At 43.8% G+C, this 15,716-nt stretch overlaps 1 protein-coding gene and 1 long non-coding RNA gene across 9 annotated transcripts in view; one reads left to right on the plus strand and one right to left on the minus strand.

Moving 5' to 3' along the window:
• Positions 1-11,159, plus strand: part of LOC140399129 (regulator of G-protein signaling 3-like) — a 369,904-nt gene extending 358,745 nt beyond the window's left edge. For 5 of the 8 annotated variants that reach the window (XM_072488325.1, XM_072488326.1, XM_072488327.1 and 2 more), the window contains 5 exons: positions 3,574-3,647; positions 7,555-7,656; positions 8,667-8,728; positions 9,424-9,590; positions 9,724-11,159. In XM_072488325.1, coding sequence (XP_072344426.1) covers positions 3,574-3,647; positions 7,555-7,656; positions 8,667-8,728; positions 9,424-9,590; positions 9,724-9,909 — 591 coding nt within the window. In that variant the 3' untranslated portion in view covers positions 9,910-11,159. Of the gene's footprint in view, positions 1-3,263; positions 3,465-3,573; positions 3,648-4,952; positions 5,089-6,603; positions 7,241-7,554; positions 7,657-8,666; positions 8,729-9,423; positions 9,591-9,723 lie in introns of those variants that run through there. The other 3 variants (XM_072488333.1, XM_072488332.1, XM_072488331.1) reach the window with 3 other exon arrangements.
• The window catches only part of LOC140399130 (uncharacterized), a 173,140-nt gene that overhangs the window by 97,254 nt on the left and 60,170 nt on the right, over positions 1-15,716 (minus strand). Inside the window, exon 2 of the long non-coding RNA XR_011937638.1 lies at positions 4,331-4,397. This is a non-coding gene — a long non-coding RNA (uncharacterized lncRNA). The remainder of the gene's footprint in view (positions 1-4,330; positions 4,398-15,716) is intronic.

Consider the following 15,716-nt stretch of genomic DNA (forward strand, 5'->3'; position numbering starts at 1 on the left):
TCCGGGAATAGGCCTTCTGAACATGCGAGAAGAATGAAAATTCCCTATCCCCCGGCCTTGCAAATCTCCAAGGGTCCACCCCTCCCATCTGGTCCATAAACCCCCTCAGCACTATAGCCGCCGCTGGCTTCCTACCCGTCCTAGACCTGGAGCGATCCAGTGCCGGATCCAACACCGTGTTATTAAAGTCGTCCCCCATTATCATGCCCCCCACATCCAAGTCCGGGATCCGACCCAACATGCGCCGCATAAAACCCGCATTGTCCCAGTTCGGGGCGCACACATTGACCAGCACCACCCTCTCCCCCCCTGCAGCTTACCACTTACCATTACATACCTGCCACCATTGTCTGTCACAATGCTCGACGCCTCGAACGACACCCTCTTTCCCACCAAGATCGCCACCCCCTGATTTTTGGCATCCAGCCCCGAATGAAACACCTGGCCTACCCACCCCTTCCTCAATCTTACCTGGTCTGCCACCTTCAGGTGTGTCTCCTGGAGCATGACCACATCCGCCTTGAGCCCCTTCAGGTGCGCGAACATCCGGGCCCGCTTGACCGGCCCGTTCAATCCCCTTACATTCCAGGTTATCAGCCGGATCAGGGGGCTACCCGCCCCCCTCCCCCGCCGACTAGCCTTAACCCCTCCTCGGCCAACCACACGCCCGCACCCCACGCCCGGCCTGTTCCCCACGGCGGCAGACGCCCGTCCCAACCCCCTCTACTCGCTCCAGCTCCCCCTTGACCATACCAGCAGCAACCCGGTTCCCTCCCACCCACCCCCCCACCCCCAGCTAGGACCCCTCCTAGCTGCCTTGCTCCCCCCATTGCACTCCCACAAGTCAGCTGACTCCTGCTGACCCCGGCCACTCCCGCCTCTCCTTCGACTCCTCCCATTGTGTGTCATCCCCTCCTCCTCCATTACCCATCAGCAGGCTCTCCGCCTCCCCCTTCCATCCCAAGCGCGGGAAAGGTCCGTGCTTTCCACCTGCCCGGCCCCGCCACCTCTGAGGCAGCTCCTTTTACAGACCCAGTCCCCTCACCCCCCGACTCGGGCCTCACCCTCCTCCGCGGGGCCCCATCCCCCCTACCGGCCATCCACCCCTACTCCATTTACTTGCCCCCCTCCAAGAGCCCACCCGACAGACCCAACCAAAACAGTGGCCAACCCACCCTAACCACCCACACCGAATCAAAAAGAAACAAGAGCAAAAAACCCCCCCTCAAAACGTAGCACAGCAACAACAATCCTCGACCATCCATCCCGACCCTCAGTTTGTGTCCAGCTTCTCTGCCTGAACAAAGGCCCAAGCCTCCTCCGGGGACTCAAAATAATGGTGCCGGTCCTTGTAGGTGACCCACAGTCGCGCCGGCTGCAGCATGCCAAACTTCACCCCCTTCCTGTGCAGCTCCACCTTCGTCCGATTGTACCCGGCCCTCTTCTTCGCCACCTCCGCGCTCCAGTCCTGATATATTCGAACCTCCGCGTTCTCCTACCTGCTGCTCCTCTCTTTCTTGGCCCATCTGAGCATGCACTCCCGATCAGCGAACCGATGAAACCGCACCAGCACCGCCCGCAGCAGCTCGTTAGCCTTGGACCTCCTCGCCAGCACTCTATGGGCCCCATCCAGCTCCAGGGGCCCCTGGAAGGACCCTGCTCCCATCAGCGAGTTTAACATGGTGCCCCCATGTCCGACCCCTCCAGCCCTTCCGGGAGGCCCAGGATCTGCAGATTCTTCCGCCTCGACCGATTCTCCATCTCCTTGAACCGTTCCTGCCATTTCTTGTGGAGCGCCTCGTGCGCCTCCACCTTTACCGCTAGGCCCAAGATCTCGTCCTCGTTATCGGAGATCTTTTGTCGGACCTCGCGGATCGCCACCCCCTGGCGTCTGGGCCTCCAGCAGCTTATCGATAGAAGCCTTCCTCAGCTCCAGCAGGTCCGCTTTGAGCTCCCTAAAGCAGCGCTGGATAACCTCCTGCTGCTCCTGCGCCCACTGCATCCACGCTGCCTGGTCCCCGCCCGCCGCCATCTTGCTCTTCTTCCCTCGCACTTTCCTTGGGTTCACCAGCACTTTTTTAGTCGCCCCGCTCCTGATCCAAGCCATACACTGTCGGGGGAATGTTACAGTCTTCTTCCCACACTGGGAAATGTCGAAAACATTCCGTTGGAGGCCCTGAAAAGAGCCCAAAAGTCCGTTCCAAGTGGGAGCTGCCGAACGTGCGACTTAGCTCTGCATAGCCGCAACTGGAAGCCCCACTGGACCTTTTAATGGTCAATTAAATGGACAGTTCCCAAGGCGAGTGGGATGGGAATATTTACCCCATGGTCATTTCATTTCAGATTCTTCTATGCACATTTTTTGTTTTTATTCATTCATGAGATGTGGATGTTGCTGGGCCAGCATTTATCACCCTTCCCTAATTGCCCTTGAACTGAGTGGTTTGCTCGGCCAATTCAGAGGGCATTTAAGACTCAACCACATTGCTGTGGGTCTGGAGTCATATGTACGCCAAATCAGAAAAGGGTGACAGATTTTCTTCCCCAAAGGACATTAGTGAATCAGATGGTGTGTACAACAATCAACAGTGGTCTCATGGTCATTAGACTTTTAATTCCAGATTTTTAAAAAATTGAATTCAAGTTTCACCCTCTGCCCTGGTGGGATTCGAACCCGGTATCCCAGACCAATACCCTGGGTCTCTGAATTACTCGTCCAGTGACAATACTACAAAGTCACCGCCTGCCCCAATGCATGATTAATTAAGGATGTATCAAGATGACAAACATTTTACTGTTAGCTATAGCTGTAAATTAGTTTAAGCTGGATAACATAAAGGAGATGCCAATTTGGAGTTCTATTTTTGCAGTCATTTTTCGTGAACACATACTTTCTATTTATTCTGCCTTCTATAAATAGAAAATGATGGCAATTGATGGAATTTCTGAGGGAAGTTATTTTATTTTCTTGCGGTGGAGCTGAATGATTTTTTTCCAGAAATCCTATTTAACTTTTAATTAGGTTCATGTAAATTATTCTGGCAACACGTGTGGCATTGATTATTTTCTATTAAATTCATTCTGTCTGCATTGCAGTACAAACTAATAGAAATTAAAGTTGAGAATTCATGTACTTGCACTATTGGATGAATTTGGAACTGCCCACTGTCTCACAGCCAATCAAATGAAATTCAATACATTGCTATTTCGTTAGTGTGTTCAAGATAAGTAAGAACGAGAGTGGTTCCTGTGATTTGAGATGGAAAAAACATACAGCTTGAATAACAAAGCCAAATACTGTTCTGAGTTTTCACAAAGGCTCTCCATGAGTAATTAAAAATCAGTAATCCTGGTCACCCAAATAATGTTTCTAAACCTCTGGACAGATACTGATTTCTGTATGTAAAGTCCATGCATGATGCATCACAGTGCTGGCTTGAATCTAACAATTACATCATTTCAGAGTATGTGTGGAAAAGAAACTTAAAATGAGCAACAAAAAACCTGGAATTTAAAAGAGGATAAGGAAATCTGGTAATGATGCAGACCGTCTTTTTACTATTTCCTCACCAGCTTTCTGGGGGAGATTCGGACTGTAGCGTTGATGAAACTGATGACAGCTCCAAGAAGAAAAAGACCAAGAATTTGTAAGTTTGATCCTTTCATTTGTAACCGGACTTCATATCGGTTGCTGTAATAAGTTCTCCATATATTTTTTGTTAGTTTGGGAACAACATTTTACTTCTGTTCTCGTTTTCAATTTTACAACATTAATCTCCTGATCAGAGAGGGAATAACAATTACTGATTTTAATGATTTAACTCGGTTTATTTTTTTCTGGGTTCCCTTCGCAAAGAGTGAGTTGCAGGAACATTATTTTTCCCCTTACTGTTTCAATTAGGTTTAAAAGGTGGCAGACAATTGGTCAGTTAAATATTCATCAGAGAAATACATTTTTCAGTAATGCGTAAGTTACGGTTCTTGAGATGCATTTTGATTGTTTGAAGAAGAATAGATTACGCACACAGTGATGAATCCTGCAACAGTGCTAAAAGCAAATACATCTTTGGAAGTGATCTTTGGTTTCATTACAAGCACTGATGGACAGAAGGTTGAGATTGGGACAGGAAGGATGAAACATGATCCTGAGGCCCTGCCACATTAAAACAATACAGATGGGCAGGAGTTAAAGATCCAGCTGTTTCCAGTCAGTAATTATGAGGGGATAAAGCCCAGACAGATATAGACTAATAGCCTGAAACAATCAAGTGTTTTTTTGAAAATAACAATTCCAATTATACTGGTTGAAAATATTTTCATGGTAATTTACCTGGTTGCATCACAAATTTGACTTTGCATGATTTTGGATTCAGATGCCTCCTTTCTTAGATATGGACCTGTTAAAAATATGACCCCATGAAATTCAACACATTTAATAACCAGGTTTAAAACTAATAATATTCCATAGTGCATTATAATAGTTCAAATTTATATTTTTTGTCATTCATATTCGTTATAAATTCATTTTACAAAGTATCAATATGTATATTCAAACTGAAAAATGATTCTCGAAGTAACAAAATGACTTTACTGTCCAGTTAGTAGAAGTAGAAATATTTATTCAAAAAGAGCTCGTAAGCGTTTGAGAAACAGTCCAGTGTGAAATACCCATGTTCACCAGAAGGTGGAACCAAGAGCACAACAACCAGTTGTGGACAAGCATTTGCAGCGAGCTTTAAAAATATCTGTTTGATTTTGCTCATGCTCTGCGTAGATTAGAAGGAAACAATTAAAGAGTAAGAAAATGCCCCAGTAAATGAAGCTAATGTATAATAGGGTTGGTTGTCTTATGCTTTTGGTTGAAATAATTACAGGTTTCCCCCTCATACAGCCTTTTGTTGAATAGTGTAGCCTGATTGGTTCATGAGTTGGCCTTTATCCAGCCCACACTTACTACTTAATCTGCCTTCCTGGGAGAGCATCAATATAACGATCTGTCTCAAAACACTGCAGTCGGACACTACTCACAGATAGAGTTATCCAAATGCTACACACAATGGTTGACTTTTCAGAAAAATATTTGGAAAGGTAGGAGATAAGTCAAATCCTAAGAAAATATTATTTTTTGTAGTAGAATTAATTGTGGGGGCTTGGTTATTTTTAATACATTTCTGGTATTTGTTGCCATTAATGGATTTCTAATATTAAAAATGCCTGGGATAAAATATGTATTCTGTAGTCCTTAAATATTTACTATTGTTAAGGGAATGCTAAGATTAAATATCTGAGATGTATGGCCAGTTAATCCTTGCAGCTAGGAATACAATTTAATTCTACTGAATTCTGCAACAGAGGTTTAGTTTTCATAGTTTGAGCTTCATGGCAATGGTCTTGGGACAGATTATGTTTTTATATGTGCTTACCTTTTGGGTTTAGCTTGAATGGCAAGGAGCTCTTTATTTCTATATACATCAAATTACAGCTGAGTAGTTGTTGAAGCATCATGTCCCAGCATAACTTTGAAAACCATGTGATAGAATGCACTCTCCCAGTCATTCTTATCCATTGCACTGTTATCCCATTATAATGTTTTATCGCAGATTGTTTTTGCAGTGTTGCTACTTATTGTTGTTGCTTGCCTGTTGAATTTGTAATCATCTGCATTTATATATTATCTACGATGCCAGTGACCTTTTTCTAGGAACTTAAGGCAAATTGTAAATCATGCAATTGACGCACTATGAAAATGAAGCAGTTTGTCATTGATTTTTAAAAAGGACTACAAACTCAATTATAAGATAACTTGAGATGAGGCTTCAATACACAACATAGATGCATTCTTGTATTATGAATGTATTTCGGGTATTACGAATAAAATTGTATGGTCAGATGCTATGAATGTGTCAGTGGACTAAACACAAATAACATGTTAATAACGAAATAATATTCAGAAACCCTTTTTGATGAAGAATTTAAATATCAATAAGGAGAGGACAAAGCAGTAGATCAAGAAATATCTTGTTAGCTTTTAGAAGAGTTCTCTGTTGCACTGTAATTTGAAGCACCGATCACTTCCCTTTGGTGCCACTCACACCATCAACCACAGTACAGCATCAGCAGCAGAATGTAGCGTGGATAGTGATCCATCAGCTGATGAGGTGGTGATGCCATCTACCCACTCAAGGGACACTGAACCTTTCTATAAACAAAATAGCATAAAAGCACAGGGTTTTTAATAAATATTAATTTGTGAAACATAATTATGATCCAGGTTGATCAGGATTTTTCCACATCACGAGATAAATGTTTGCTTATAAGCTGTTTAGTTCAGTCATATTTTTATTAGATCCAAGTTTAAATAAGTTTTCCAAGGGTGATGCAGTTCTATTTCATTTTACCATTCTTTTGAACCTTTTCTGCAAAAGCCCTTTTAACTCATTTCTCACAGGACACAGAGAAGAAGCAAAAAGCTTTCATTTCTGTTTTGTACCTGTAGTTTGAAATTTTAACAATTGTCAACTAATTTGTAGCCAGGATCATTTTGAAATTGATTTGCATTTTCACTTAAACAATCCCAGCAGTCTTATAATTGCAAGTTTCTTTATGTCCCGCCAAAAAAGCTATTTGATTTGTTGCTGTAGTAACCAGTTAAAGGAGTAGACCTAAATAGCCACGGTTTGTTTCCTGTTTGAGAATTTCAGTTGTGCTTTATTCACCAGAAGTAGGCAGGCAGACACTGACACAACTCTGAGTCAAGTGTACTCTCCTTTCAAAATCGTGGGCATACAGGGCAGTCACTCCCACTTCCGGAATGCAAATATTCTGAGCCAGACGCCGATTTCAGCATAGAACAGGAATTCATGCTGCTCACTGCACAGTCCAGATGTTAGCTCCTCTGCAGGCCAGGGGATTGTTAAAGTTAGGGGATTTTCATGGATCACAAAGTTGTCTGAAGACCCTGAGACTATAGAGACAAAAGAGAGCTGACTGTAGGATTTGGGGAGACGGAACAAAGTTTACTAACCACATTTTTGTGAAGCCACTGTGAATCAAATGTGTGTTCAATTAAGAGAAGGGAAATATCTTCAAAACTAGTCTGAACAAGTCGATTCAGAAAGATGCCATTTTTCAGAGATCTGTCAAAGCCACAACCACATGAGTTTCATTCAGAAATGCTTTTAAGTTTGCTTCAGCGTACAAGGCCTGGTGGGGGCTTGCATCGACGGCACACCATGAAAGAGTAAGTTAAGAATGAACTCACCTAATGTTTGAAAATAGAGGAAAGAAACAAATTTTGTGTGTGAAACAAAATGTTTCACTATTATCACGGTGTAAAAATTTCAGCAGATTAGTGGATTGATTTTAAGTGTCGAGAATTAAATTTTATTTCTTTAAAGTAGTGACTAAGAATGTTTTGCTTCAACGGCAGGGCATGCCTCTTTCTCTGTGTACAGTGTTCACTGAGTCGGTCAACAATATACCGTTCTCAAATAAGTAATTCTTCAGCAGTGGCTCAATATTTACCAGTGTTTTTTTGTTTTCCTTTATTCATAGGGCCAAAGATATGAAAAACCGCTTGGGATTTCTACGACGGCGGAATGAATCCGGTGCAGGCAGCAATGCTGCAAAGCTCGATAAAGTCATTAAAACTGTGAAGTAAGTCTTGAATTTTTGTTTCTACATTTAAAGTTACAACCTTGTTTTTTGTCAAACCATTTCGGCTGGTAAAACGTGATCATTTTGCACTTTGATTTATGTGCCATTTCAAAAGCCAAATAATAAGAGTCAGAGGAGAAGAACAAATGTTAGTCAATAATGGTGAAATGCAATAACTGCATTGCAACGTTGAAGTAGTTTTTCAAAGATAAAAGTGAAGAATAATGATTACATTTATTACCCAGTGGTCATTCAGTCTCACTTTATCAGTGAAGAGAGCCTGATAAGTTAATTGATTATGGTTCAGCTTTACTATTACTTTTCTTGGGTTTAACCATGTAATGGTGGCCTTTGTGAGCACTGAGTCTGTCTTGAAGTAATTTTTTTTGAGGGAGTATATTGGCTGTGCTGTCTGAAAGCTGAATATGTGCAGACTACTACACATGAAGTATACAAAGACAGCTCTGTAGCCCACCTAGGAAAATGTGGTTCTGCACATGACAGCATCTTGTTAGGAGTACTGGAAATATGCCTAGGAAAATCTGCATTTGCCTGCAAACCTCCACAAGAGATTTATTTATCTATTAGCTGTCTAATAGATGCCAATGAGACAGTGTTGTAGTCATGCCCTGTGATGCACATAATCCTACAATGTAGCCACAGATTTGGAAGATGGAAGGAAAAATAAGCACACATATTTGTGTGAACTCAGGCTTCCGTTGCAGTAAATCACTTTGGGGATGAATTGATGGAATAAAATCTAGGGCAGATTTGGTAACTGAGAGTTGGTTTAAAGCTTGAGGTGATTACAGACCAACCTGAAAAGCAAGTTTGCACAATGTGTCATAATGTCTTCAGGGTTGGTGTTGATGATTAGCTAAACGTGGGAGACAACTGGACTAGCCAGCCAGATGATGGAATTTTGCTGCCAGTTGAATTCTCAAACAAGCAATAATTTTAAAAGGTGTGGAAATGTATTTATTAACAAACTGCTGTACCTTTGCCTACAGGCCCTCTTCAGAGGAAGCTCTAAAATGGGGAGAGTCTTTGGACAAGCTTCTTCTCCACAAATGTAAGCACATGCTTATGTTTTACTAATTCTGTGTTGCACAAATATATTGAATTGTCATTGCATTGATTGTTAAACCTTTAAGCACTTTTTTCTTTATAATTTCAAAAATATTTGATTAGGGTGAAGTAGCCCTTAGTAAGTTTATTATCGACGAACCTAATGTTTAATATTCTAAAATAAAGTTCATTAGTGGTAGCATTTTGAATAAACTGAAAAGCATGAATTAATATTGCAGAACTTGATTCTCTGGTCCTGTGCTCTATAACGTGCAGGCATTTTATGTCAACATCTTGTCCAGGGATTTTACAACCCCCCCCCCCCCCCCCCCCGCCGTGTGGTGGGATATTATGGCCCCACAAAGTAACCAACAATCTGCCCCATCCACTTCATTTGCCTACTTCAGTTTCTTGACAATGTTACGAAGGAGGTTTTCGTTGCTCCAGTTGTAGTGAACAATATAGAGTGAATTGTTCGTCAAGTAGTTTTTTTTTAAATAAATTCAACAGTATGCATTGATGCATAGAATGCATCTTCATTACGTTCATTACATTTATGTGTGACAATGCAATAAAAATAGCAAAAATAAAACGGAAGATTTGATTGATAAGGCCAAAGCTCAATTTTCTCTATGTATGAACAAAAAGATTGTGTTTAATTTGTCATAACGTCTGCATATCTTCAATTTGTTTTTGTAGATGGTTTAGCAGCTTTCAGAGCTTTCTTACGCACTGAATTCAGTGAAGAGAACCTTGAGTTCTGGCTGGCGTGTGAGGATTACAAAAAAGCCAAGACGCAATCTAAAATGACTTCTAAGGCCAAGAAAATCTTTGGAGAGTACATTGCCATTCAATCCTGTAAAGAGGTAAGCTAGGCTCTTTGAATTTACAAATTAATAATGCCTCAAATAATACTAACAATTCTGCATATTCATACATTTTATTGGAATGCATTGAAAGTTGAATATAAAATAAACTATTTTCTGGGATTTCTTTTAGGTAAATTTAGACTCCTATACAAGAGAACACACCAAGGAAAATCTTCAGAAAGTGTCACGGTCCTGCTTTGATCTTGCTCAGAAAAGGATATATGGTTTGATGGAAAAGGACTCTTATCCACGATTCCTGAGATCGGACCTGTACTTGGATTTGATAAATCAGAAGAAGCAGAGTGCATCATCTTAGATCACATCTCGATATTCCTTACAGGGATCTGGGATCAAATAATTGCTGTGTTTACATCTTTGGAGAGAGAGAGGATCACCATTGCTGTTTATCTCCGAGAGCTTGAAAGCCACTTCAACGGACTGAATCAGAAATCTGATTGCATCAGAAGTCAGGTGCTTGTGAGATTAGTGGACTTGGACAGTTTTTTAAAAAGTAAAACAGTCAGGTACTGTTATATTGCGAGTCCTGCTTAGAGTCCCCAGCTCCTGTCTGCTTTTGGTATGTTGTTGGTTTTAGGACACCCTTTTATGTATTTGTTGTGTAACAACAGCATGAAGACCTACAGAACCATTGCAGAGAAACAGTTAATTTTGCACTTTGCATGTGCCCATCTTTCATTTTCTGGAGCAATGTATCCTTCCAGTGCAGCAACAAGAACCCCTTTTTGTGGGGTACAATAATAATTATAACAGAAGACAATTATAAAGGACCAAATCACCATCAAAAGCTGTGCTTTCAAGGACTTTAGAGTCTCTGTCCATCTTCAAAGACTGAGCTTGCAAATTCTGCCTCTTCATGTTTCATGAAAATTTAGACTGTGACAAATATGTCGGAAGAAACTACTTTGAAGAGGCTTTTCTGCTGATGGTATCATTGCAATTTCTACTTTTCTTTATCCATGTTCTGAGGTGGTACTAAGTGCTCATGCAACAGAAATCTATTAAACAGCTTTGTCATGTGCGGGGGAGGATTGAGCTATTTATTACTATAATCAGATGCTTGATGCATTTCTAATAGGAATATTCCTTGTTTTCTTTTTGTTTGTCGAAGTGCAATATTTCAGAGGTGTTTCCTTACCTTTCATTAATTAAGAGTAATTTGTAATATTTTCTGGAGTCTGTACAAATTATGTTGAGATCTGAAAGTTAATTTCCAGTTAATGTTTAACTTTTAACTGTATATACCCCAGCAGCAGGCAGCTGGGGATATTCCAGCTGTATATATGGTTTCTTTCAAATTTTGAGTTTAATAATCTTGATATGAGGCAGTAGATTAATTAATATGTAAATACGAATAGTCTCCATGCTACAAATGTTGCAAGGGAGACATAGCGGGAATGGTTTTCTTTGGTCATGGTTGCTTGTAAAGGAATTCAAGGAAAATGTATTTTGTCAATTTCCATTGTTTACAGTGCAGTTTCTCAAAGAAACGAGAAAAAGACCATTTTATGTCCTGGTAAATGGTAAATAAACAATTGTTAAAGAGCATCTGTTATTCATTCTTGATTTATCCACGTTTATACCTTTATGTGTTATCTTTATTTACTAAGTTCATTAATGAATTAATATCACTCAGTTGATTTATTACACTCCGTCAGATAATTCTCATAGTACTGGAAACCAGCATTTCTCAGCCCATTTATAACATTTATCATAGGCATGATTGTACGGCCTCGTCGGGCCGTGATGAGGCCGTTAAATTTCACAAGAGGCCTCTTGCTAGATTTGCAACGCTTTAATGAGATCTCGTGAGAGTCACGATCTGGATCTTGCCCTCACTGGATGGGATCCAAATTTGCATATTTAAGTGAGCAATTAGCCTCACTTAAATATGGCGGCGCCAGAGTCTCTCAAACCCGAGAACGAATGCCAGTGCCAGGGATAACTCGCCATGGTACCTTTTAGCACTGGTCCACACCAACATGGACCAGGTATTACGGCAGCTGGGTGGTCTCCCAGACCATCGGAGGCCCCTGGGTGGTCGGATTCTGGGCATGGTGGTAACCTGCCACTCCTGCCACCTGGGCACCTTGGCACTGCCAGCCTGACACCTTGGCACTGCCACCCAGGCACCTTCGGAGGCTGCGGTGGGGGGGGGTTGAGAAATCAGGGCGGCATTTTAAAAAGGCGCCTTATGATACTGTTGAAACGCTATATAAATGCAGTTGTTGTAGAGTTGCAGCCCCCCCCCCCCCCCCCGGTCACTGGGTGTGTTTTCACAAGGTGTTGGGGGGGGGGGGCATGCAAAATACACAGGATGGTTAGCCCACCACATTCCTGCCCACCCCTGAACTGACCACCATAAATTGCTATGTTTGCGGATGCGGAAGTCAGCAGCCCAGCTGCCATATCTCAATAATTAATTAGAGGTCAATTAGACTTGTTAGCCAGCCTACTGACCAGGATAGTATGTTGCCCATGCCATCATGCAGCAGGTGGCCAGGAGTGGGCATGCCATTTTCTTGTGGTGCATATGAAAAAAAGGTAGGAAGAAATGGGGGGGGGGGGGGAGTGTGCACTTCATTTGTGGGGGTACCCTACGCATTGGAGGCACCCTTCCAAGGTGTAATCCCTCCTTCCTTCCTCACTGCCTGCCATCCAAAAACCTGCCTCCGTCTAGGGGACATCATATCCCTCGCCACACTGAAAGACAGGAACTTAGCTTTTTGCAGGAGCCATGATCTTCTCTGTGTTCCTCCTGGTAGTCTCAGCAGCACCCATTACTGAGCTACGTCGCTACAGGGACTATTAGGGTTGCCAGTCAATCAGGCCAGCAGCTGTCGAGTGGGACTTCCTTCCATTGCGGAGTGGGTGTCCCACTCACAACCACTTTAGATTGTCTGCAGTCTGTTATGGGTACAGGGCTGGCTTCCTCCCAGCGTGCCGACTGCTGGCCAGCTTTTCTAGGGTGGGGGCGGGGGGGGTAACGAGAGCAGTCTGCCCCCCCCCCACCCCTGCCCCAACCTCCGCCTCGTAAAATGCAGCCCGATGTTTCTAAGACAGAAAGTTGATCATTTTTAGGCAATTCTCATTTTCCTAATTTCCTGTTTTCCCTACTGGCAAAGCCTTGATAAGTCTATAAAAGTGAAGCTGTTGAAAAGCAATATGTTCAAACTTTCTCAAGAGAGTTACATTGGAAAATTATGCAGTGTTTCAGCTGCTTTTTTGCATTTCGAGGGAAGTGAACCACTTAGTGGAGGACAAGTTTTATCAACACTGTTTTTAATTATGTCCTGATAGATTGTTTGTAAAATATTAAAACCCATTTATCCTAATGGACAATTGATATTTTCTGACATTACTCTTAGAGTAGGGAAAACACAGGTTTCAACTTTTCCTTTAGCTAAAATCACAAAGAGAAACAGCATATGGAAGTTAATTATAATTCTTTATCTCAATGCAAACCCTTGATGTCCATTTTAAGAGCGAGCTGCCATAGAATCCAATGGTTAGAAATGTTGGCCATATGTGCCACGTGACAGAGGAGTTACCTACCAATGGAAAAGAAGAAACTAAAGGATTTTCTTTCATGAAAGGGTTTCACCGTGGTCAAAGCGGCAATGCAACCTCGTTAACCTTTTAACTACAAGACTCCTTGCAACCCACACATTCCTCAGCTTATTGAAAAACATGTTAGTGCAGATAGCTCCACCAACACTTAGCTCAGCGTCAAACTGGTTTTACTGCCACCCCCGCATTGCCATCCCTCCTACTGAACACATGCAGATTTGTGCACAAACTTTCCCATACTGAAATATACATGTTGGTTAGCTGTAGGAAAATTCAAATTCACCAGCGACAAAAATCACATTGATGAATATGAAGGAAAGTAAAGTAATTTAAGATGTTCCTAAGTGTACAGGCTCATGTAATCGGAAATGATTGAAGAACAGTTAGAAGACATCTCTAACAAAATTTGTCTGCCCAGAGCTGGTAGCTTTGGCATTACAGGTGCCGGTTTAGTGGTGCCTGCATCACTTTGCCCATTTTCACTGAGGTATGCGTGTGGTATCTAATGTTGGTTAGAGAAACCAAGCCTGTCATTTCTGACCCGAATGCTCGAGTTAACACCCTCTCAAAACACATCAAGAATTCAGTCGCACAAGGGACTCTCCGCAGCCCCCCACCCATCTCCAGAACTATTTACAGGGATGGTTGGTTCTTGATTCATTTCCGTTGGTTCTGTTGATTTTGTAGAAGTGATCATTACTTTGTAAAGTTGACAGTGGTGCCGCACATGGAGAAGATCGTGGGTTCTATAATTGCCAATCCCCTTGTGCTGAAAGACCGGAGGAAGATTGAATAGAGGCAACAAAGAAGACAGGTTGCTTGTGGAGGGAGGAATGGGTCATGGGTTCTTAGCAGGAGGTCTTCTCCACCTGGGATCTTCCGGGAGCATGTTCCCAACCCTAACCTAAGTTAGAAGTAGTGTGTTCGGTGGCTGTGATTCGTCAAGGAGTCATACCTTGTCATATCTTGGAATCATACCTACAGCCTCATAGCAGGGCGAGGACAAACTGCCAGTGACTGCGTAGATGACCAGGTAAGTACCTTTCTTTGTTAGATGGTCCTCTCAAGCTGGAACAGGTAAGATAGCTAACATTTAGCTCTTTGCTTGTCTCTTGCTGCATCCAGCAGGTTACAGAGCCTCGATGTGTCTGGAGGAGGAACATTGTCTTGTCTCTGAACAGATAAAAGAGGAGGTGAACATGGCTTTGCCAGAATATCGATATTTCTTATGGTGCAGGATGCAATCAACTGCACGCATGTGGCTTTGTGGACGGTGGATTGCAAAGGTGCAATGTACTAAAACCATAAAGGTTACCATTTACTCAATGTACACTATAAGACCAGGAGCAGCTCATCGTGCTGGTGAATACCTGCTTTCCTGGTAGCAGGCATAATACTTTCACCTGGCGCCAGTCCACCATTCCAGCCACCTTGAAGCTAACGTATTGAATCTAGGCCCAACCATCTTCAGCTGCTTCTTCAATAACCTTTCTTCCATCATAAGATCAGGGGCGGGATTCTCCGCAATCGGCACGATGTCCGCTGACCGGCGCCAAAAACGGCGTGAATCAGTCTGGCATTGCGCCGCCCCAAAGGTGCGGAATCCTCCGCACCTTGAGGGGCCGAGCCCTAACCTTGAGGGGCTAGGCCCGTGCCAGACTGACTTCCGCCCTGCCAGCTGGCGGGAAAGGTCTTTGGTGCCCCGCCAGCTGCGGCGAAACTGACTTTGCCAGGCGGCGCATGCGTGGGAGCGTCAGCGGCCGCTCACGGCATCCCCACGGATGCGCAGTGGAGTGGGTCTCTTCCGCCTCTGCCATAGTGGAGACAATGGCGAAGGCGGAAGGAATAGAGTGCCCCCACGGCACAGGCCCGCCCGCGGATCGGTGGGCCCTGATCGCGGGCCAGGCCACCGTGGGGGCACCCCCTGGGGCCAGATCGCTCCGCGCCCCCCCCAGGACCCCGGAGGCCGCCGGCACCGCCTTGTCCCGCCGGTAAGAGGTAGTTTGATTCTCGCCGGCGGGACAGGCATTCCAGCAGCGGGACTTCGGCCCATTCGGGCCGGAGAATCGCCGGGGGGGGGCCCGCCAACCGGCGCGGCGCGATTCCCGCCCACGCCGAATATCCGGTGCCGGAGAATTCGGCAACCAGCGGAGAGGGATTCACGCCAGCCCCCGGTGATTCTCCGACCCGGCAGGGGATCGGAGAATCCCACCCCAGAAGTGGGGTTGTTCACTAATGATTGTGCAATGAGTAATACCATACACGATTCCTTAGATATTGAAATAGTCCGTACCCACATGCAGCAAAACCTTCACAATATTCAGACATGGGCTGATAAGTGGCAAGTATCATTTGTGCCACACAGTGCCTGAAATGACCATCTCCAACAGGGGAGAATCTAACCATCTCCCCTTGACAATCAATGGCATTATCATTGTTGAATTCCCAACTATAGTTTAGCTCAGTGGGCTAGGCGCGGGTTCAATTTCCGTACTAGCTCACCCGAACAGGCACCGGAATGTGGCGACTAGGGGC

Source organism: Scyliorhinus torazame, chromosome 22 (genome assembly GCF_047496885.1).
Source record: "Scyliorhinus torazame isolate Kashiwa2021f chromosome 22, sScyTor2.1, whole genome shotgun sequence".
NCBI lineage: Eukaryota > Metazoa > Chordata > Chondrichthyes > Carcharhiniformes > Scyliorhinidae > Scyliorhinus > Scyliorhinus torazame.